This window comes from Nerophis ophidion, linkage group LG19 (genome assembly GCF_033978795.1).
Source record: "Nerophis ophidion isolate RoL-2023_Sa linkage group LG19, RoL_Noph_v1.0, whole genome shotgun sequence".
NCBI lineage: Eukaryota > Metazoa > Chordata > Actinopteri > Syngnathiformes > Syngnathidae > Nerophis > Nerophis ophidion.
This window is the reverse complement of record NC_084629.1, coordinates 5994541-6019503: the sequence shown is the minus strand read 5'-3', so window position 1 is coordinate 6019503 and position 24963 is coordinate 5994541. Positions and strand designations below refer to the sequence as shown.

The following is a 24963-nucleotide window of genomic DNA, read 5'->3' as shown; positions in this document are numbered from 1 at the left end:
GGGCTGCACAAACCACAACACAAATCACTACGACATCCTCGGTAGGCCCACATAAGGGCAAGGAAAACTCACACCCAGTGGGACGTCGGTGACAATGATGACTATGAGAACCTTGGAGAGGAGGAAAGCAATGGATGTCGAGCGGGTCTAACATGATACTGTGAAAGTTCAATCCATAATGGATCCAACACAGCCGCGAGACTCCAGTCTAAAGCGGATCCAACACAGCAGCGAGAGTCCCGTTCACAGCGGAGCCAGCAGGAAACCATCCCAAGCGGAGGCGGATCAGCAGCGCAGGGATGTCCTAAGCTGATACACAGGCAAGCGGTCCTTCCTGGTTCCCGACTCTGGACGAGCGGTCCATCCTGGGTCCCGACTATGGACAGCCAGTACGTCATCCATGGCCACCGGATCGGACCGGACCCCCTCCACAAGGGAGAGTAGGACATAGCAGAAAAAGAAAAGAAACGGCAGATAAACTGGTCTAAAAAGGGAGTCTATTTAAAGGCTAGAGTATACAGATGAATTTTAAGGTGAGACTTAAATGCTTCTACTGAGGTGGCATCTCAATCGCCTATTTTTTTTTTTTTTACTTTTTTTTTTCCTTCTAGTCCTTCACTCTAAATTTCCTCATCCACGAATCTTTCATCCTTGCTCAAATTAATAGGGAAATTGTCGCTTTCTCGGTCCAAATCGCTCTAGCTGCTGCTGGCTATGATTGTAAACAATGTTCAGATGTGAGGAGCTCCACAACCCGTGACGTCACGCGCACATCGTCTGCTACTTCTGGTACAGGCAAGGCTTTTTATTAGCGACCAAAAGTTGCAAACTTTATCGTGGATGTTCTCTACTAAATCCTTTCAGCAAAAATATGTCAATATCGCGAAATGATGAAGTATGACACATAGAATGGACCTGCTATCCCCGTTTAAATAAGAACATCTCATTTCAGTAGGCCTTTAATAGTGGAGCGATATCAAGGTCTCCTGACCTGAGTGAAGGTCTTGATAGTCATCGAACATCTTCTGAAACCAGTCCTGAACCTTAAATGCTCGTATGGTGCTGAGGCCTTGAAGAGAAGAAGAAAGGTGGGAGAAGACGGGACTCCGAGCTGCGGGGGGGGGGGGGGGGGGGGGGGGGGGGGATATAAACAAATACGCTCAGTTAGCTATTCAAACAAATTAGAAAATGCTGGGTCTGCACTGCCACCCCGCTGCACCTTCATTTAAATCCTGAACGGACTATTCAATGTTGGAGTGTTTTCTATACTGCTCAGCCAAGCAGAGACAAAATGCTAGCTTGTAATATTCACAACTTCTATATTAAACCGTTTTATGGAAATGTTGCAATTCAGCGCTCTTTTGTTTCCGTTTGTCAGGCTCACAAAGCCTAAATGTTTCCGCTGAGGGTTTTAACAGAAGCTTTCTTCTTGAAGATGACAGAACCTATTGGCGAGCGTGCATTTGGGCCTTTGGGCTCACATTCAAAATAGGTGAACTGAAAAGCTAGTCATGCCCACTTGGCATTTTCCCCATTGTGCGTGATGTCATGAACTCCAGTCTCTTGAGGAAATTGCGTGTGGCCGAGTCATAGGCCGGCGCCACCTTTAGCCTTTATGCTAATGACCATGGAGCCCCTCAATGGTCTATTAGCATTCCTGTGGTGCGCCTTTTGTCTACCGCTACCAATGGACATGCCTACGCCCCCCCCACAAAAAAAATAAAAATAAATTTACTGGTAGCCTCCAGGCGCTTGATGTCCCTGGAGGTCTGGAGGAAGTAGCGCCGCAGACACAGGAAAACGGCGAAGAGAGGGACGAATGGGATGAGGATCCAGGGGATGATTATGGAGGACACTACAACCACGCCAAACACCTGCAGGAACACCTGAGAAGACAAGCAGTTTTAAAGAGCAAATTAGGTCCGGGCGATGTATCGAATATACTCGGTTTAGATAGATAGATAGATAGTACTTTATTTATTCCGTCAGGAGAGTTCCTTCAGGAAAATTACAATTTTCAGCACAATCCCATTCAAGATCAGACAAACATTACAGGGAGACAGAACAGGATCGCTGACGGGTCTGCCGGCTTCCAGCGCCCCTTACAAAAAAGATGACATACAGGTAAACAAGGGGGGTTGGGGGGGGGGAGAAAAAAATAGAAGATTAAAATAAAATTAAAAAAAATCGGTCTTAGCCTAGGCCCTGGAGTGGGGGTGCAGACTGAGGCCAAGGGAAAAAAAAAAAAAAAAAAAAAGTACAAAATGACTACCGTATTTCCTCGAATTGTCGGCCGGGCTCTAATTAATTTAAAACCTCTTCTCACTCCTGCGCTTACCAAAGGCATGTGGTAAAAGTAAGCATGCGCTAATTATTTTAAAACTTCTTCTCACTCCGGCACTCACCAAAGGTATGCAGTGAAAATCTGAGTGTGATGTAAGCTTGGACCTTAAATCCTACTGAATAGCTCTTAATCTTATTCCCTTTATGACAGGGGTAGGGAACCTATGGCTCGCGAGCCAGATGTGGCTCTTTTGATGACTGCGTCTGGCTCTCGGATAAATCTGAACTGACATTGCTTAACACGATAAGTAATGAATGATTCCACTTGTAATTAAAAATAACGTTCAAAATATAAAACATTCTCATGCATTTTTAATCCATCCATCCGTTTTCTACCCCACCTGGTCAAGAAGTTAAGTCAAAGGTAAGAAGTTATTTATTTATTATTAGTTAGTGTGGGGCTTGCCCTCCTGGGGGTTCTTCAGACCACCAAGCACCGACATGAGAGCCTATTTCAGGGTTACGATATTGTTTTATTTTTCAATTGTCTTTTTCACTTTCGTTCTCGCTCGCGCTCTGGCTCCAGCCCTAACCCCGTCTCCCCTCCTGGCTGCTGCTTATAAACAGAGCGGCAGATGATTAGATAACAAGGCCCAAGTGGGCCTTCTACACACCTGTCGCTGATTTCAAGGCCGATCCTGGCAACACCCCGCTTCGCTGCAGGCCCGCAGGCCACGACCCCTCCACATTTAGCTTCAGAATAACAATGTTATTACAAAGAATAAGAGACCTATTATACTCTAGAAATGTTGGTCTTACTTAAAAATGCATGCGTTTAGTTGTGTTCAGTGTTAAAAAAAAATATTATATGGCTCTTAAGTAAATACATTTTTAAAATATTTGGCTTCTTGGCTCTTTCAGTCAAAAAGGTTCCCGACCCCTGCTTTATGAGATTTCAAATTACCGGTATTGAAAATCAGCTTCCTCCATTTTGAAAATGACGACAGGGGAAGTGTCACTCGTGACGTCACGAGTTTGACCAGGCGGTAATACTAAGCATGCGCTAATTAATTTGGGAAGCGAGTTTGACCCGGCAGTAATTCAAGGCAGGCGCATACTATATGCCCTGCGGCAATTCAAGGAAATACGGTATTTTGTGAGTATTCGAGTATACGTTGTTACGCAGTTGCTTTAGCTGCGGGCATTACTCTACAGGCTTTTCTCACTCTTTCTTGTTTCTCCGTCTCACAGAGAGATAAAACAAGCGCACCTTCTTACATAGTCACATATTGTCGCGGGTGCAAAGTCATACGCCCTCGCGGGGCAGAGAGGTAGCGGCATGGGTAAGGTTAGCTGTGACAGGTGGTGCGATCGGAGCGGTGCGAGTGGTAATACGAGAGAGAGAAAGATGCAAATCTGGTAACAAATGATGGAAGAATAATTCATTACCAAGAAAAACAGGTCTGGCGGTGGTTTGGCTTCAAACGGGAAGATGTTGAACAGACAACCATAATACAGTGGGGCTAAAAAGTATGTAGTCAGCCACCGATTGTGTAAGTTCTGCCACTTAAAATGATGACAGAGGTCTGTAGTTTTCATCATAGGTACACTTCAACTGTGAGAGACAGAATGTGAAAAAAAATCCAGGAATTCACATTGTAGGAATTAAAAAAAAAAATTTTGTAAATTATGGTGGAAAATAAGTATTTGGTCAACCATTCAAAGCTCTCACTGATGGAAGGAGGTTTTGGCTCAAAATATCACAATACATGGCCCCATTCATTCTTTCTTTAACACGGATCAATCGTCCTGTCCCCTTAGCAGAAAAACAGCCCCAAAGCATGATGTTTCCACCACCATTCTTCACAGTAGGTGTGGTGTTCTTGGGATGCAACTCAGTATTCTTCTTCCTCCAAACACGACGAGTTGAGTTTGTACCAAAATGGATACATGGATGATACAGCAGAGGATTGGGAGAATGTCATGTGGTCAGATGAAACCAAAATAGAACTTTTTGGTATAAACTCGACTCGTCGTGTTTGGAGGAAGAAGAATACTGAATTGCATCCCAAGAACACCACACCTACTGTGAAGCATGGGGGTGGAAACATCATGCTTTGGGGCTGTTTTTTTGCTAAGGGGACAGGATGATTGATCCGTGTTAAGGAAAGAATGAATGGGGCCATGTATCGTGAGATTTTGAGACAAAATCTCCTTCCATCAGTGAGAGCTTTGAATGGTTGACCAAATACTTATTTTCCACCATCATTTACAAATAAGTTCTTAAAAATTCCTACAATGTGAATTCCTGGATTTTTTCTTCACATTCTGTCTCTCACAGTTGAAGTGTACCTATGATGAAAATTACAGACCTCTGTCATCATTTTAAGTGGGAGAACTTGCACAATCGGTGGCTGACTAAATACTTTTTTCCCCCACTGTGTGTCAAGTATGCTGCAAAAGCGTTGCTACAAAAAGTAGTAGCACTACTAATTCGTAGCATCATTTCAAAAGTCACCTGCTAGAGAATGAAGAGTGCTTGAAACTCCACATGTCAACATCTCCGGCCGCTGCCACGTCCACAAAATGTCGCAGCAACCAGCACTGACCAAATTGAGCCTGGCGTCTCCCAATTCCAGATCAACACCGAATGAAAAATGTAGTCAACAAGAGGAGATAACGTACACAGCAACGTTCCCTCTAAGGTACGCGCCTGTGCAATTGCACACTGCTCACGCATCCTCTGCGCACGGCAAATCTAGGCCGCACACAAAATTGAATCAAAAGATAAGCGCATAACAGTGTGCACGTCTGCCGTCGCTCACATGTGCGCCACTGAATGCTCAAGGAATTTTGGCGTTTGCTCACACAAATGAAAAATTGGTCCACAGTAACCTACCACATAACGAAGGGCATACACAATTTGATTTCCTGTTATGCAACTATTTTTTTTATTAGACAGTTATTGCAATATCTTGTCTGACATCATGCACAAAAGTGCACTTTGTTTTAAAATATTGTAGTGGCATTCTGTACAAAAAGTGCACTTTAATTTAGTGTCGTCTTGATGTCATCTTAGTGACATCATGTACAAAAGTGCACTTTTTTTGTTTTAAAATATTGTAGTGGCATTCTGTACAAAAAGTGCACTTTAATTTAGTGTCGTCTTGATTGTCATCTTAGTGACATCATGTACAAAAGTGCACTTTGTTTTAAACTATTGTAGTGGCATTCTGTACAAAAAGTGCACTTTAATTTAGTGTCGTCTTGATTTCATCTTAGTGACATCATGCACAAAAGTGCACTTTGTTTTAAACTATTGTAGTGGCATTCTGTACAAAAAGTGCACTTTAATTTAGTGTCGTCTTGATTGTCATCTTAGTGACATCATGTACAAAAGTGCACTTTGTTTTAAACTATTGTAGTGGCATTCTGTACAAAAAGTGCACTTTAATTTAGTGTCGTCTTGATTTCATCTTAGTGACATCATGCACAAAAGTGCACTTTGTTTTAAAATATTGTAGTGGCATTCTGTACAAAAAGTGCACTTTAATTTAGTGTTGTGTTGATATGTCATCTTAGTGACATCATGTACAAAAGTGCACTTTGTTTTAAACTATTGTAGTGGCATTCTGTACAAAAAGTGCACTTTAATTTAGTGTCGTCTTGATTTCATCTTAGTGACATCATGCACAAAAGTGCACTTTGTTTTAAACTATTGTAGTGGCATTCTGTACAAAAAGTGCACTTTAATTTAGTGTCGTCTTGATTGTCATCTTAGTGACATCATGTACAAAAGTGCACTTTGTTTTAAACTATTGTAGTGGCATTCTGTACAAAAAGTGCACTTTAATTTAGTGTCGTCTTGATTTCATCTTAGTGACATCATGCACAAAAGTGCACTTTGTTTTAAAATATTGTAGTGGCATTCTGTACAAAAAGTGCACTTTAATTTAGTGTTGTGTTGATATGTCATCTTAGTGACATCATGTACAAAAGTGCACTTTGTTTTAAAATATTGTAGTGGCATTCTGTACAAAAAGTGCACTTTAATTTAGTGTCGTCTTGATGTCATCTTAGTGACATCATGTACAAAAGTGCACTTTGTTTTAAAATATTGTAGTGGCATTCTGTACAAAAAGTGCACTTTAATTTAGTGTCGTCTTGATTTCATCTTAGTGACATCATGCACAAAAGTGCACTTTTTTTGTTTTAAAATATTGTAGTGGCATTCTGTACAAAAAGTGCATTTTAATTTAGTGTCGTCTTGATGTCATCTTAGTGACATCATGCACAAAAGTGCACTTTTTTTGTTTTAAAATATTGTAGTGGCATTCTGTACAAAAAGTGCACTTTAATTTAGTGTCGTCTTGATGTCATCTTAGTGACATCATGCACAAAAGTGCACTTTTTTTGTTTTAAAATATTGTAGTGGCATTCTGTACAAAACGTGCACTTTAATTTAGTGTTGTGTTGATATGTCATCTTAGTGACATCATGCACAAAAGTGCACTTTGTTTTAAACTATTGTAGTGGCATTCTGTACAAAAAGTGCACTTTAATTTAGTGTCGTCTTGATGTCATCTTAGTGACATCATGCACAAAAGTGCACTTTGTTTTAAAATATTGTAGTGGCATTCTGTACAAAACGTGCACTTTAATTTAGTGTTGTGTTGATATGTCATCTTAGTGACATCATGCACAAAAGTGCACTTTGTTTTAAACTATTGTAGTGGCATTCTGTACAAAAAGTGCACTTTAATTTAGTGTCGTCTTGATGTCATCTTAGTAACGTCATGCACAAAAGTGCACTTTGTTTTAAACTATTGTAGTGGCATTCTGTACAAAAAGTGCACTTTAATTTAGTGTCGTCTTGATGTCATCTTAGTGACATCATGTACAAAAGTGCACTTTGTTTTAAACTATTGTAGTGGCATTCTGTACAAAAAGTGCACTTTAATTTAGTGTCGTCTTGATTGTCATCTTAGTGACATCATGTACAAAAGTGCACTTTGTTTTAAAATATTGTAGTGGCATTCTGTACAAAAAGTGCACTTTAATTTAGTGTCGTCTTGATTTCATCTTAGTGACATCATGTACAAAAGTGCACTTTGTTTTAAACTATTGTAGTGGCATTCTGTACAAAAAGTGCACTTTAATTTAGTGTCGTCTTGATTTCATCTTAGTGACATCATGCACAAAAGTGCACTTTGTTTTAAAATATTGTAGTGGCATTCTGTACAAAAAGTGCACTTTAATTTAGTGTTGTGTTGATATGTCATCTTAGTAACGTCATGCACAAAAGTGCACTTTGTTTTAAACTATTGTAGTGGCATTCTGTACAAAAAGTGCACTTTAATTTAGTGTTGTGTTGATGTCATCTTAGTGACATCATGCACAAAAGTGCACTTTTTTTGTTTTAAAATATTGTAGTGGCATTCTGTACAAAACGTGCACTTTAATTTAGTGTTGTGTTGATATGTCATCTTAGTGACATCATGCACAAAAGTGCACTTTGTTTTAAACTATTGTAGTGGCATTCTGTACAAAAAGTGCACTTTAATTTAGTGTCGTCTTGATGTCATCTTAGTGACATCATGCATAAAAGTGCACTCATAGCTTGTTTTAAAATGTCTGACAATCTTGCACTTTCTGTTTGGAAATGAAATGCCACTGCTTAATAACTGTTTAACAAATACAGTTTTGGTAAATAGACTTGTGATTTCCCTCTCTGCATGAAAGTTTAAAATTGGCATATATTAATGGAGTATGAAGAAGAATGTTTTAATGTATCCATCCATTTTCTACCGCTTATTCCCTTTTGGGGTCGCGGGGGCGCTGGCGCCTATCTCAGCTACAATCGGGCGGAAGGCGGGGTACACCCTGGACAAGTCGCCACCTCATCGCAGGGCCAACACAGATAGACAGACAACATTCACACTCACATTCACACACTAGGGCCGATTTAGTGTTGCCAATCAACCTATCCCCAGGTGCATGTCTTTGGAGGTGGGAGGAAGCCGGAGTACCCGGAGGGAACCCACGCATTCACGGGGAGAACATGCAAACTCCACACAGAAAGATCCCGAGCCTGGATTTGAACCCAGGACTGCAGGAACTTCGTATTGTGAGGCAGACGCACTAACCCCTCTTCCACCGTGTTTTAATGTAGACACATAGAATCATCATACTGCTGTGATTATATGCATCAAGTGTTCATTCAGGGCTAAGGCAAAAATATCGAGATATATATCGTGTATCGTGGCATGGCCTAAAAATATTGAGACATTAGTGAAGTGAATTATATTCATGTAGCGCTTTTCTCTAGTGACTCAAAGAGCTTTACATAGTGAAACCCAATATTTAACTTACATTTAAACCAGTGTGGGTGGCACTGGGAGCAGGTGGGTAAAGTGTCTTGCCCAAGTGACTAGGATGGCAGAACCGGGAATCGAACCTGGAACCCTCAAGTTGCTGGCACGGCCACTCTACCAACCGAGCTGTGCCGCCCCGATAATAAAAGGCCATATCGCCCAGCCCTGGAGCAAATAAGAGAAACTTTTCACTTCTGTCTGCACGCGGCGGTCGTATAACAAGGTAGCAGCCGGTTACAGTAGGTGACTCACGGAAGCGGTAATTCTCACTTGGAAGCAGGTGAGAATTTAGCACATGGCATCCCCCGGGTTGAGCCTTCAACACCTCTGGCCCCTTAAGTGGGGGTGTCAGGCAAAGAGCCAGACCGCAGTGACTCTGGCAAGTACACTGTAGCTGTGTGATGCATCACAAGCAAACACACACATACTGTATCAATCAATCAATCAATGTTTACCTATATAGCCCTAAATCACTAGTGTCTCAAAGGGCTGCACAAACCACTGCGACATCCTCGGTAGGCCCACATAAGGGCAAGGAAAACTCACACCCAGTGGGACATCGGTGACAATAATGACCCAGTGGGACGTCGGTGACAATGATGACTATGAGAACCTTGGAGAGGAGGAAAGCAATGGATGTCGAGCGGGTCTAACATGATACTGTGAAAGTTCAATCCATAATGGATCCAACACAGTCGCGAGAGTCCAGTCCAAAGCGGATCCAACACAGCAGTGAGAGTCCCGTTCATATAACGCAGGAAACCATCCCAAGCGGAGGCGGATCAGCAGCGCAGAGATGTCCCCAGCCGATACACAGGCAAGCAGTACATGGCCACCGGATCGGACCGGACCCCCTCCACAAGGGAGAGTGGGACATAGAAGAAAAAGAAAAGAAACGGCAGATCAACTGGTCTAAAAAGGGAGTCTATTTAAAGGCTAGAGTATACAAATGAGTTTTAAGGTGAGACTTAAATGCTTCTAATGAGGTGGCATCTCGAACTGTTACCGGGAGGGCATTCCAGAGTACTGGAGCCCGAACGGAAAACGCTCTATAGCCCGTACATCAACACAATGACTCATCAGCTCAGTGCACGGCTGTGAAGTGAAGTGAAGTGAACTTTGTTTATATAGCGCTTTTTCTCTAGTGACTCAAAGCACTTTACATAGTGAAACCCAATAACTAAGTTACATTCAAACCAGTGTGGGTGGCACTGGGAGCAGGTGGGTAAAGTGTCTTGCCCAAGGACACAACGGCAGTGACTAGCATGGCGGAAGCGGGAATCGAACCTGCAACCCTCAAGTTGCTGGCACGGCCGCTCTACCAACCGAGCTAAACCGCCTGCTGTGACACCAACGCCTGCACCCTCTTGTCAGCGTCACTCTGACAGGGACCTACTTTTCACCTAATGTTATAAAATATTTGTTTTTTAATGAGTGCAGAAAACATTAAAAAGTTAAAGCTGCAAGCAGCCATGGACGGGACCGACTTTGGCTGCTGCCCCCGCGACCCGAGCCAGGATAAGCGTTAAGATAGCCGACAGACATCTTACCAAATATTTCCCATGAGGGCGAAGCACAACTAATGAACAATTGATAACACAACAGAAATATATGCTTCTTCTTTTGTGGGTTCTTCCGAGGATGTTGTAGTCGTAATGATTTGTGCAGTCCTTTGCGTCATTTTTGATTTGGGGCTATCTAAATAAACATTGATTGATTGATTGATTGATTGATCTAGCAGCATGAGCGCAGCGGTTCTTGGAATGCTCGTAAAATCCAAACCCGAGCAGTTATTAAAACTTTTAATGACGTTTATTCAAAAGGGTTCAATCTCTCTCCTGTGCGAGTTTGGAGCCGACACGACAAACGCGCTCAGAGGAGATAATGTTTGAAAAAAGGTGACAGGTTTTTACAAAACTTTTGTTTTGAAGGGGTAATTGCCAACTTCCTGTAGAGTTTTTGCTGAAGGATGTCAATTATTAAAATGTAGGTCTAAGTGCGACCTACATAGATCTGCTATGTGAACTCACTATGTTCTCTGCTGGCTGTATATATCCTACTAAATAAGACCTACACTGTTTCAATGTCCACATTTCTCTGTTGATACAATTGTTGATGACTGAAGTACTGATATCAACCAAAGCTCCTCATCCCAACCCCCGGATTGTAAATAATGTAAATAATTCAATGTACATACTATGATGATTAACTTGTGTGATGACTGTATTATGTTGATAGTATATATTTGTACCATGACTTGATTAACGTGGACCCCGACTTAAACAAGTTGAAAAACGTATTCGGGTGTTACCATTTAGTGGTCAATTGTACGGAATATGTACTGTACTGTGCAATCTACTAATAAAAGTATCAATCAATCAATGGAGCGCACAGATTTGATTGGCTGAGCAGTATCATGGATGCAATTGGTCAGTGGATTTCCTGATCTGATCAATCAGTATCTACAGTTTTGTCTGTGTTTTCTTCCTAGGAGCAGTTTTGTCTGTGTTTTATTCCTAGGGGGCGCTAGAGCACAATTTAGAGTTTTGGGGTTTGGTTTTTTTATTAGATGTCAATTTTCGCCAGTCCTGATGTTTTGAAGAATTTTAAGGGGGTCAAATTACAGCTCAAAGATGCAAAAATGACATTTTTTAGGAAAATGTTTAATCCCTGCAGTTGATATTGACAATAAAAAGTTGTTCTCGCAATTGTTGGATATGACTTTTAACCATAACCAAGCATGCATCAATATAGCTCTTGTCTCAAAGTAGGTGTACTGTCACAACCTGTCACATCTTGCCGTGACTTGAGTTTTGGTGTCTTCCTTTGTGTCGTGTTTTAGTTCTTGTCTTGCGCTCCTATTTTGGTAGCTTTTCCTGTTTTGTAGGTATTTTCCTGTCGCGGTTTCATGTCTTCCTTGAGCGCTATTCCCCGCACCTGCTTTTTTTAGCAATCAAGGCGATTTAAGTTGCCGCCATCCTTCTTTGCAAGGACATTGTTGATTGTCATGTCCTGTACGGATGTACTTTGTGGACGCCGCCTCTGCTCCACACGCTGTAAGTCTTTGCTGTCGTCCAGCATTCTGTTTTTGTTCACTTTGCAACTGTCATGTCTTTGTGACATGACCGAAAAAGCGACAATTTCCACATTAATTTGAGCGAGGATGAAAGATTTGTGGATGAGGAAAGTTAGAGTGACACACACAAAAAAAAAAAGAAACGGCAATTGCTTCAGGCGGCGGCAGTAGGGAGCATTTCAGATGTAATTAGACACATTCACTCGGATAATTCTGGAAGATCCCTTATCTGCTTATTGTTTTAATTGTGTTTTACTGAGATTGTAAAGTCATACCTGAAAGTCGGATGGCCGCGGTGAACGCCAGTGTCTCTGAGAGAAGCTGAGGAGCCAAGACCATAGCTGCCTTTTTGAGCTGCAGTATGAGGAGGTATAATCCACTGATGTCTCCGGTAAGAGCCAACTTTTAATATCACAATTTTCCCATCCAAAAACTTGCTGGTTGACGTAGAGAAACATGTTCGCTTGACCGCTCCGAGTAAAAGCTTCACAACAAACAAAGAAACATCGGCTGTGTTTCGGTGCTAAAGGCAGCTGCAATCCACCGCTTTCCACCAACAGCATTCTTCTTTATAGTCTCCATTATTAATTGAACAAATAGCAAAAGATTCAGCAACACAAATGTCCAAATTACTGTGTAATTATGCGATAAAAAGATGCGACTTTTAGCCGTGTGTGGTGCTGGGCTAATATGTCCCCTCAAACCCGAGACGTCACAAACACGCGTCATCATTCCACAACGTTTTCAACAAGAAACTCCGGGAAAATTTTAAATTGCAATTTAGTAAACTAAAAAGGCCGTATCGGCATGTGTTGCAATGTTAATATTTCATCATTGATATATAAACTATCAGACTGCGTGGTCGGTAGTTGTGGGTTTCAGTAGGCCTTTAACTTCAGTTCCTACTGAGATTGTAAACAAAGTCTGTGATGAACAAAAAACACCTTGGGCAGGGATAGTCACCCTAAATCCGAATAGGTCCGGAACAAAAAAAATGTCCTCACGCTAAGGTCTGGACTCCTTATGAAAAAAAAAAAAAATACAGTGATTTTGTCCTTCCGGAGAAAAGAATGAACAGAAATGAGTCAGTCCATTATGGCTTGAAAGGTCTATTTTGCAGTCCGCTTTACTATTTTTATAGAGCACCATAAGTGTTTATGTTGTTGTCCCCGGCTCATCTCTGTCTCCTGTCTCCAGTCCACCACCATGATCGGTGGGCAGGGCTTGGGATGGCAAGAGGAGCAAGCGGGGACATAGCGCTCTTCTTAATTGTTGACCACTTCCTAGTCTTTAAAGAAAAAAGTATTATCTCTGTATTTAAAAGAGATGCGTGATAATTATTGGACAAATATGAGTAAGTATGACATCACATCAATTAATCCAATAACATAAAAAAATAAAAAATAGTTCCGATAATCCATTAAAAAAAATTTGACAAGCAGAGATTACCATACTCTGTGTTGGTACTGTCTAGAGCATAGGTGTCAAACTCTGGCCCGCGGGCCAAATTTGGCTGGCCCGCTGGTGTTATACAGCGGTGCCGCTGTAACACCGCATTCACCGATTTCCCGGGAGACTCTGGAATTTCAGTTTCCCACCCGAAAATGTCCCGGTGCAACCATTCTCCCGAATTCCACCTGGGCAACAATATTGGAGGTGTGCCTTAGAGGCACTGCCTTTAGCGTCCCCTACAAACTGTCATCAAGTCTGTTTTTCCTCCTCACAAACAGCGTGCCGGCCCAGTCTCGTAATATATGTGGCTTCTACACACATGTAAGTAAATGCAATGCATACTTGATCAACAGCATACAGGTCACACTGAGGGTGGCCATAAAAAACAACTTTAACACTGTTAGAAATATAAATAAATGATAAATGAGTTGTAGTTGTATAGCGCTTTTCTACCTTCAAGGTACTCAAAGCGCTTTGACACTACTTCCACATTTACCCATTCACACACACATTCACACACTGATGGAGGGAGCTGCCATGCAAGGCGACAACCAGCACCCATCAGGAGCAAGGGTGAAGTGTCTTGCTCAGGACACAACGGACGTGACGAGGTTGGTTCTAGGTGGGATTTGAACCAGTGACCTTCGGGTTGCGCACGGCCACTCTTCCAGTGCGCCACGCCGTCCCTAATATGCGCCACATTGTGAACCCACACCAAACAAGAATGACCAACACCTTTCGGGAGAACATCCGCACCGTAACACAACATAAACACAACAGAACAAATACCCAGAACCCCTTGTAGCACTAACTCTTCCGGACCGCTACAATATACACCCCCTCCCCGCTACCAACAAACCTTGCCCACCTGAGCCCCGACATTAACTGAGCAGTTAAAAGGCCTGAATGGTTGATTTATTCATTATTTTATTTTCAAATGTATTGGCCTCTGTTAATATTTACCTCAGAAGGCTGCAAATACAAAAGAGGCATTAAATTTTTATCTAAATTTGATTTGATATGCCATTGATATTTTTTAATTATTATTGTTATTATTATTTGAAACTCAATTTTGCATGTCACTATAAAGTTATATATATTGAATATTGTTCAATATTCAATGAAAAACTTGTTTGGGTCCCTATTAAAAGGTTAATTTGTTCAACCTCGACCCGCGGCTTTGTTCAGTTTTAAATTTTGGCCCACTCTGTATATGAGTTTGACCCCCCTGGTCTAGAGCTCGGCAGAGTAACCGTGTAATAGTCTTCCATAGTAGGTGGCAGCTGGTAGCTAATTGCTTTGCAGATGTCGAAAACAGCGGGAGGCAGAAAGCAGGTAAAAAGGTGTCTAATGCTTAAACCGAAAATAAAGAAAAGGCGAGTGACGCTAAGAAAAGGCATTGAAGCTTAGGGAAGGCTATGTAGAACAAAACTAAAACTGAACCGGCTACAAAGTAAACAAAAACAGAATGCTGGACGACAGCAAAGACTTACTGTACATCCGAACATGACATGACAATCAACAATGTCCCCACAAAGAAGGATAAAAACAACTGAAATATTCTTGATTGCTAAAAACAGAGTAGATGCGGGAAATATCGCTCAAAGGAAGACATGAAACTGCTACAGGAAAATACCAAAAAAAAGAGAAAAAGAACAAGACAAGAACTAAAACACTACACACAGGAAAACAGCAATAAACTTCAAATAATCATGGCCTGATGTGACAGGTGGTGACAGTACACCTACTTTGAGACAAGAGCTATATTGATGCATGCTTGGTTATGGTTTAAAGTCATAGCCAACAATTGTGACGACTCTAAACTGTCAACTGAGTTAAATTTTTTAATAATTTTCGCTTGTGGCGTGCGTCCGGATTTTTTCAACGCAAAAAATTGTGCCTTGGCTCAAAAAGGTTGAAAAACACTGGGTTATTGGCAAATCAAGTGCTATTTTCTTCCAATGTGCCCTGCTTGAAAAAGAAACTTCTCTTGAGCTCGGTGTGAACTGACACATATAACGACAGCATTGCTACGACGCTGTTTTAAAGCCTTCAGAAGAAACCCCGAAGCCAGCCCAAAGAAAAGCCCAGGGCAAAAGTGATCTGTGATTTCACGATGGATCGATGGCGTATCGTTAAAGATACTGGCTTTTGTCAGGAAAAATCTACAGTAGTTTGTCAAATTCACCTGTTTGAGTCTTGTTTACCTCCCAGATCATGGGTGTCAAACTCTGGCCCGCCGTTTAATTTCATTTGGCCCTTAAGGCAATATCAAATTAACATTAGAGCTGCCCGCCGGTAACACCACATTCACCGCTAATACTCATACTTGCCAACCCTCCCGATTTTCCCGGGAGACTCCCGAAGTTTAGTGCCCTTCTCGAAAATCTCCCTGGGCAACCATTCTCCCGATTTCCACCCGGACAACAATATTGAGAGCGTGCCTTTAGTGTCCTCTACAACATGCCGTCACGTCCTCTTTTCCTCCATATAAACAGCGTGCTGGCCAAGTCACATAATATATGCGGCTTTTACACACACATACTTGGTCAACAGCCATACAGGTCACACTGAGGGTGGCCATATAAACGACTTTAACATTGTTACAAATATGCGCCACACTGAACCCACACCAAACAAGAATGACAAAACACATTTCGGGAGAATATCCACACCGTAACACAACATAAACACAACAGAACGAATACCGAGGATCCCTTGCAGCATTAACTCTTCTGGAACGCTACAATACACCCCCCCCCCCCCCCGCTACCACCAAACCCCGCCCACCTCATTTTTATTTTATTTTCGAATGTATTAGCCCGTGGAAAAAGTTAATGTTGGTATTTACCTCAAATAGAAAAGATGCATACATTTTTTTTATTAAATTGTATTTAATATACCACTGATGTTTTTTGAAAGATGATTTTGCACTACTACGTTATATAAGCTGTGCCTGTTGCATGGGAGGAAGCCCGAGTACCCCAAGGGAACCCATGCAGTCACGGGGAGAACATGCAAACTCCACACAGAAAGATCCCGAGCCCGGGATTTAACCCAGGATTACTCAGGACCTTTGTATTGTGAGGCAGATGCACTAACCCCTGTCCCACCATGCTGCCCTATTTAAGCCTTGCTTGTTCAAAATTCAATGCAAAACTTGTTTGGATCGCGTGTCTTAATGAAATTAAACAATGGATGTCCGCTAACTTTTTGCAACTTAATGCCAAAAAAACGGAAATGCTGATTATCGGTCCTGCTAGACACCGACCTCTATTTAATAATACAACTCTAACATTTGACAACCAAACAATCAAACAAGGCGACACGGTAAAGAATCTGGGTATTATCTTCGACCCAACTCTCTCCTCTGAGTCACACATTAAAAGCGTTACTAAAACGGCCTTCTTTCATCTCCGTAATATCGCTAAAATTCGCTCCATTCTGTCCACTAAAGACGCTGAGATCATTATCCATGCGTTTGTTACGTCTCGCCTCGACTACTGTAACGTATTATTTTCGGGTCTCCCCATGTCTAGCATTAAAAGATTACAGTTGGTACAAAATGCGGCTGCTAGACTTTTGACAAGAACAAGAAAGTTTGATCACATTACGCCTGTACTGGCTCACCTGCACTGGCTTCCTGTGCACTTAAGATGTGACTTTAAGGTTTTACTACTTACGTATAAAATACTACACGGTCTAGCTCCATCCTATCTTGCCGATTGTATTGTACCATATGTCCCGGCAAGAAATCTGCGTTCAAAGGACTCCGGCTTGTTAGTGATTCCCAAAGCCCAAAAAAAGTCTGCGGGCTATAGAGTGTTTTCCGTTCGGGCTCCAGTACTCTGGAATGCCCTCCCGGTAACAGTTCGAGATGCTACCTCAGTAGAAGCATTTAAGTCTCACCTTAAAACTCATTTGTATACTCTAGCCTTTAAATAGACTCCCTTTTTAGACCAGTTGATCTGCTGTTTCTTTTCTTTTTCTTCTATGTCCCACTCTCCCCTGGTCCCACTTTCCCCTGTGGAGGGGGTCCGGTCCGATCCGGTGGCCATGTACTGCTTGCCTGTGTATCGGCTGGGGACATCTCTGCGCTGCTGATCCGCCTCCGCTTGGGATGGTTTCCTGCTGGCTCCGCTGTGAACGGGACTCTCGCTGCTGTGTTGGATCCGCTTTGGACTGGACTCTCGCGACTGTGTTGGATCCATTGTGGATTGAACTTTCACAGTATCATGTTAGACCCGCTCGACATCCATTGCTTTCCTCCTCTCCAAGGTTCTCATAGTCATCATTGTCACCGACGTCCCACTGGGTGTGAGTTTTCCTTGCCCTTATGTGGGCCTACCGAGGATGTCGTAGTGGTTTGTGCAGCCCTTTGAGACACTAGTGATTTAGGGCTATATAAGTAAACATTGATTGATGATTGATTGATGAAGAGGTTAATTTGTTTAAACTTGGCCCGCGGATTTGTTCAGTTTTAAATTTTGGCCCACTCTGTATTTGAGTTTGACACCCCTGTCCTAGATAGACACAAACTCCAGGTAAATCTAAATATTTAAAAATAGAAACATTTAAATAGGTTATCAGTATCATAATTGAGAAGTTGAAAGCTATCTGTCTCATCTTGAGAAAAAGTTGACTCGAAAGTCTAGGATCGAGAGTCCCCATATTTAGGGCCTGATCCCGACTTAAACAAGTTGAAAAACGTATTCGGGTGTTACCATTTAGTGGTCAATTGTACGGAATATGTACTGTACTGTGCAATCTACTAATAAAAGTATCAATCAATCAATGGAGCGCACAGATTTGATTGGCTGAGCAGTATCATGGATGCAATTGGTCAGTGGATTTCCTGATCTGATCAATCAGTACCTTAAAGTCTATAATAGCTGTGCCAGTCAAAAATATTAAAGCGCTCAGTTAAAACCTACAATACTTATAACTGTCTTCACTTTTAACAACATACCGACTATCCTTAAACCTCAGTAAAACTAAAAGTGAAGTGAATTATATTTATATAGCGCTTTTTCTCTAGCGACTCAAAGCGCTTTACATAGTGAAACCCAATATCTAAGTTACATTTAAACCAGCGTGGGTGGCACTGGGAGCAGGTGGGTAAAGTGTCTTGCCCGAGGACACAACGGCAGTGACTAGGTTGGCAGAAGCGGGAATCGAACCTGCAACCCTCAAGTTGCTGGCACGGCCGCTCTACCAACCGAGCTAAACCGCCCCAAAACAATGTTATTTGGTAACAGTAAATGAGAAAGTCAAACAAAAATAAAAATGGACGGAATACAAATCCATCCATCCATCCATCATCTTCCGCTTATCCGAGGTCGGGTCGCGGGGGCAGCAGCCTAAGCAGGTAAGCCCAGACTTCCCTATCTCCAGCCACTTCGTCTAGCTCTTCCCAACGTGTCCTGGGTCTTCCCCGTGGCCTCCTACCGGTTGGACGTGCCCTAAACACATCCCTAGGGAGGCGTTCGGGTGGCATCCTGACCAGATGCCCGAACCACCTCATCTGGCTCCTCTCGATGTGGAGGAGCAGCGGCTTTACTTTGAGTTCCTCCCGGATGGCAGAGCTTCTCACCCTATCTCTAAGGGAGAGACCCGCCACACGGCGGAGGAAACTCATTTCGGCCGCTTGTACCCGTGATCTTGTCCTTTCGGTCATGACCCAAAGCTCATGACCATAGGTGAGGATGGGAACGTAGATCGACCGGTAAATTGAGAGCTTTGCCTTCCGGCTCAGCTCCTTCTTCACCACAACGGATCGATACAACGTCCGCATTACTGAAGACGCCGCACCGATCCGCCTGTCAATCTCACGATCCACTCTTCCCCCACTCGTGAACAAGACTCCTAGGTACTTGAACTCCTCCACTTGGGAATACAAATTGAAAGAGTAAATTAGACCAAATTTCTAGGTATAATGATTGATAAATTGAACTGGAAATCTCATGTGAAATATACAACATAAAGTAGCAAGAAACACGTCAACAATGAATAAAGCAAAACATGTTCTAGTCCAAAAATCACTTCATTTTCTCTACTGCTCACTAGTGTTACATATCTGAGTTATTGTGTAGAAATATGGGGAAATAACTACAAAAGTACACTTCATTCATTAACCGTGTCACAAAAAAAGATCAGTTAGACCAGGGGTAGGGAACCCATGGCTCTCGAGCCAGATGTGGCTCTTTTGATGACTGCATCTGGCTCCCAGATAACGCCATAAGTAATGAATAATTACTAATCACAGTGTTAAAAATAACGTTCAAAATATAAATATAATATTCCGTAAGTAAGCTGTTACGTGCATGGCAGGACTTAGCAACAATGTTTTGGTATCCTGGAGCGTTCAAAGTAACTAACGGGCCAAGCCCAACTCCTGAAAAACAACCCCACACCATAATTCCTCCCCCACCAAATTTTACACTCTGCACAATGCAGTCTGAAATGTAGCGTTCTCCTGGCAACCTCCTAACCCGGACTCGTACATCAGATTGCCAGATGGAAAAGCGTGATTCATCATTCCAGAGAATGCGTCTCCACTGCTCTCCCGTCCAAAGGCAGAACCTAGTAACTCAATGTTGATCAAAACTGAGCTGGTAATAATTTTGGAGTTCCTAGGTGATATGCTTTACATTAGTTTATGCGATATTGTCATTTGTTCCGTAAGTAAGCTGTTACGTGCATGGCAGGACCTAGCAACAATGTTTTGGTATCCTGGAGCGTTCAAAGTAACTAACGGGCCAAGCCCAACTCCTGAAAAACAACCCCACACCATAATTCCTCCCCACCAAATTTTACACTCGGCACAATGCAGTCTGAAATGTAGCGTTCTCCTGGCAACCTCCTAACCCGGACTCGTACATCAGATTGCCAGATGGAAAAGCCTGATTCATCATTCCAGAGAATGCGTCTCCACTGCTCTCTCCGTCCAAAGGCAGAACCCAGTAACTCAATGTTGGTCAAAACTGAGCTGGTAATAATTTTGGAGTTCCTAGGTGATATGCTTTACATTAGTTTATGCGATATTGTCATTTGTTCCGTAAGTAAGCTGTTACGTGCATGGCAGGACCTAGCAACAATGTTTTGGTATCCTGGAGCGTTCAAAGTAACTAACGGGCCAAGCCCAACTCCTGAAAAACAACCCCACACCATAATTCCTCCCCACCAAATTTTACACTCGGCACAATGCAGTCTGAAATGTAGCGTTCTCCTGGCAACCTCCTAACCCGGACTCGTACATCAGATTGCCAGATGGAAAAGCCTGATTCATCATTCCAGAGAATGCGTCTCCACTGCTCTCACCGTCCAAAGGCAGAACCCAGTAACTCAATGTTGGTCAAAACTGAGCTGGTAATAATTTTGGAGTTCTAGGTGATATGCTTTACATTAGTGTATGCGATATTGTCATTTGTTCCGTAAGTAAGCTGTTACGCGCATGGCAGGACCTAGCAACAATGTTTTGGTATCCTGGAGCGTTCAAAGTAACTAACGGGCCAAGCCCAACTCCTGAAAAACAACCCCACACCATAATTCCTCCCCCACCAAATTTTACACTCTGCACAATGCAGTCTGAAATGTAGCGTTCTCCTGGCAACCTCCTAACCCGGACTCGTACATCAGATTGCCAGATGGAAAAGCGTGATTCATCATTCCAGAGAATGCGTCTCCACTGCTCCTCCCGTCCAAAGGCAGAACCTAGTAACTCAATGTTGATCAAAACTGAGCTGGTAATAATTTTGGAGTTCCTAGGTGATATGCTTTACATTAGTTTATGCGATATTGTCATTTGTTCCGTAAGTAAGCTGTTACGTGCATGGCAGGACCTAGCAACAATGTTTTGGTATCCTGGAGCGTTCAAAGTAACTAACGGGCCAAGCCCAACTCCTGAAAAACAACCCCACACCATAATTCCTCCCCCACCAAATTTTACACTCGGCACAATGCAGTCTGAAATGTAGCGTTCTCCTGGCAACCTCCTAACCCGGACTCGTACATCAGATTGCCAGATGGAAAAGCCTGATTCATCATTCCAGAGAATGCGTCTCCACTGCTCTCCCGTCCAAAGGCAGAACCCAGTAACTCAATGTTGGTCAAAACTGAGCTGGTAATAATTTTGGAGTTCCTAGGTGATATGCTTTACATTAGTTTATGCGATATTGTCATTTGTTCCGTAAGTAAGCTGTTACGTGCATGGCAGGACCTAGCAACAATGTTTTGGTATCCTGGAGCGTTCAAAGTAACTAACGGGCCAAGCCCAACTCCTGAAAAACAACCCCACACCATAATTCCTCCCCCACCAAATTTTACACTCGGCACAATGCAGTCTGAAATGTAGCGTTCTCCTGGCAACCTCCTAACCCGGACTCGTACATCAGATTGCCAGATGGAAAAGCCTGATTCATCATTCCAGAGAATGCGTCTCCACTGCTCTCCCGTCCAAAGGCAGAACCCAGTAACTCAATGTTGGTCAAAACTGAGCTGGTAATAATTTTGGAGTTCTAGGTGATATGCTTTACATTAGTGTATGCGATATTGTCATTTGTTCCGTAAGTAAGCTGTTACGCGCATGGCAGGACCTAGCAACAATGTTTTGGTATCCTGGAGCGTTCAAAGTAACTAACGGGCCAAGCCCAACTCCTGAAAAACAACCCCAAACCATAATTCCTCCCCCACCAAATTTTTTTTTTTTTTTTTTTTTTCTTTGTCACGAAAAAGGGACGTTTTTGTCATGAAAAAGGGAGTTTTTTGTGGTTGGGGCACTATTTGTAAGTGTATATTGTGTTTTTTATGTTGATTTAAAAAAAAAAAATCCCCACCCCATTGTTTTTTTTTTGGTTTTTTTTTATAAAAAATTCTTCTGCAGCCCGGTACCAATCAGGCCGCGGCCCGGTGGTTGGGGACCACTGCTCTAGAGTCCAGTGGCGACGTGCTGTACACCACTGCATCCGACTCTTTGCATCTTTTCCTAGATTCAGCTACTCGGCCATGGAAACCCATTCTACGAAGCTCTCTGCGTGCTGTGCGTGGGCTAATTGGAAGGTCACACATGAAGTTTGGAGCTCTGTAGCAAGTGACTGTGCAGAAAGTCTTTGCACTATTCGCTTCAGCGTTCGCTGATCCCTCTCTGTCAATTTACATGGCCTACCACTTGGTGGCTGAGTTGCTGTTGTTCCCAAACTCTTCACTTTTCTTATAATAAAGTTGACTTTGGCATATTTAGAGGCGACCGGATTTGTTGCACAGGTGGCATCCTATGACAGTTCCACGCTGGAAATCACTGAAAGTGGCTCATTCTTTCACAAATGTTGGTAGAAACAGTCTCCATGCCTAAGTGCTTGATTTTATACACCGGGCCAAGTGATTAGGACACCTTATCTCATCATTTGGATGGGTGGCCAAATACTTTTGGCAATATAGTGTATGTGGGGATTGTTATGATATGCTGAGGTCTCATTTCTGAGCAGACACATCCTTTGGCTTGCAAGTTTACCTTTGTTGCTTTTACTTGACTAAACGAAACAATACACCCATTAAATCGGACAAATGCATAACCTCACACCCTAAATAAGACACATCCCTCAGAGATAAAACTAAAAACCTCAAGATTAGTTTGTACCTAGGGGTATAACGGACTTGTTTTTGTATTGAACCGTTTCGGTACGGGGGTTTCGGTTCGGTGCGGAGGTGTATCGAACGAGTCTGCGGGCTATAGAGCGTTTTCCGTTCGGGCTCCAGTACTCTGGAATGCCCTCCCGGTAACAGTTCGAGATGCCACCTCAGTAGAAGCATTTAAGTCTCACCTTAAAACTCATCTGTATACTCTAGCCTTTAAATAGACCTCCTTTTTAGACCAGTTGATCTGCCGCTTCTTTTCTTTCTCCTATGTCCCCCCCTCCCTTGTGGAGGGGGTCCGGTCCGATGACCATGGATGAAGTACTGGCTGTCCAGAGTCGAGACCCAGGATGGACCGCTCGTCGGGACCCAGGATGGACCGCTCGCCTGTATCGGTTGGGGACATCTCTACGCTGCTGATCCGCTTGAGATGGTTTCCTGTGGACGGGACTCTCGCTGCTGTCTTGGAGCCACTATGGATTGAACTTTCACAGTATCATGTTAGACCCGCTCGGCATCCATTGCTTTCGGTCCCCTAGAGGGGGGGGGGTTGCCCACATCTGAGGTCCTCTCCAAGGTTTCTCATAGTCAGCATTGTCACTGGCGTCCCACTGGATGTGAATTCTCCCTGCCCACTGGGTGTGAGTTTTCCTTGCCCTTTTGTGGGTTCTTCCGAGGATGTTGTAGTCGTAATGATTTGTACAGTCCTTTGAGACATTTGTGATTTGGGGCTATATAAATAAACATTGATTGATTGATTGATGGTTTCCAGACGGACATATTAAGTAGCGTAAAAAATACTCCAAATGCCGGCCGGCTCTGCTTTTTATCCATTGATTTATTAGATTTAATTTTTATTATCTATAGCAGGGGTGTCAAAAGTGTGCCCCGTAAGTGAAGTGAAGTATATTTATATAGCGCTTTTCTCTAGTGACTCAAAGCGCTTTACATAGTGAAACCCAATATCTAAGTTCCATTTAAACCAGTGTGTGTGGCACTGGGAGCAGGTGGGTAAAGCGTCTTGCCCAAGGACACAACAGCAGTGACTAGGTTGGCGGAAGCGGGAATCGAACCTGCAACCCTCAAGTCGCTGGCACGGCCGCTCTACCAACCGAGCTATGCCGCCCCATTTGCGGCCCACAGCTAATGTTTTAAAGGCCCACGGCACATTCTAAAAAAACTATTAAAATAAACAAAAACATAACAAAAGTGAAATAAAAAAGCTTGAAGGCTAAATGTAATTTAGAAAAAGTTGCAACGTTGACTAATAAAACAAAGCTGTTTCATTTTTATTTCAAACTGTCATTGCTCAAAACATAATCCATCCATCCATCCATTTTCTACCGCTTATTCCCTTTCGGGGTTGCGGGGGGCGCTGGCGCCTATCTCAGCTACAATCGGGCGGAAGGCGGGGTACACCCTGGACAAGTCGCCACCTCATCGCAGGGCCAACACAGATAGACAGACAACATTCACACTCACATTCACACACTCAAAATCAATGTTATTATGAATTATTGACCTATCCAAAGTTCCCATTACTTCACATCAAATAGTCCGCTAAGAAAAATATTTTTTGGTGGAAGATTTGGCAAATTTGGTAAATAAACAACCCAAAAAATATATATTTTGTTGTTTTCTTACTGTACCGAAAATGAACCTGCTACTTTGGATCATGTCTTATTCGTTTTTTGTTCCGTTTTGTATCTCGTCTTGTCATTGACTTCTTAGTTCCTGGTGGCACCTGGGCGGTATAGCTCGGTTGGTAGAGTGGCCGTGCCAGCAACTTGAGGGTTGCAGGTTCGATTCCCACTTGTGCCATCCTAATTACTGCCGTTGTGTCCTTGGGCAAGACCACTTTACCCACCTGCTCCCAGTGCCACCCACACTGGTTTAAATGTAACTTAGATATTGGGTGTCACTATGTAAAGCACTTTGAGTCACTTGAGAAAAGCGCTATATAAATATAATTCACTTCACTTCCTGTTTTGTTCCATTTCCGTAGTTAAACATGCCTTGTTTTTCACACGCACTTGCTTTTTGATTATCCCTTCTGGATCCATTATGGATTGAACTTTCCCAGTATCATGTTAGACCCGCTCGACATCCATTGCTTTCCTCCTCTCCAAGGTTCTCATAGTCATCATT

At 42.7% G+C, this 24963-nt stretch overlaps 1 protein-coding gene across 4 annotated transcripts in view; it reads right to left on the bottom strand.

Moving 5' to 3' along the window:
- The window catches only part of LOC133537908 (ATP-binding cassette sub-family C member 4-like), a 222480-nt gene that overhangs the window by 88035 nt on the left and 109482 nt on the right, over positions 1–24963 (bottom strand). For 2 of the 4 annotated variants that reach the window (XM_061879057.1, XM_061879056.1), the window contains exons 21-22: positions 1736–1886; positions 992–1111 (exon numbers count right to left, since the gene is read on the bottom strand). In XM_061879057.1, the coding sequence (XP_061735041.1) occupies positions 992–1111; positions 1736–1886 (271 nt within the window). The remainder of the gene's footprint in view (positions 1–991; positions 1112–1735; positions 1887–24963) is intronic. The other 2 variants (XR_009802889.1, XM_061879058.1) reach the window with 2 other exon arrangements.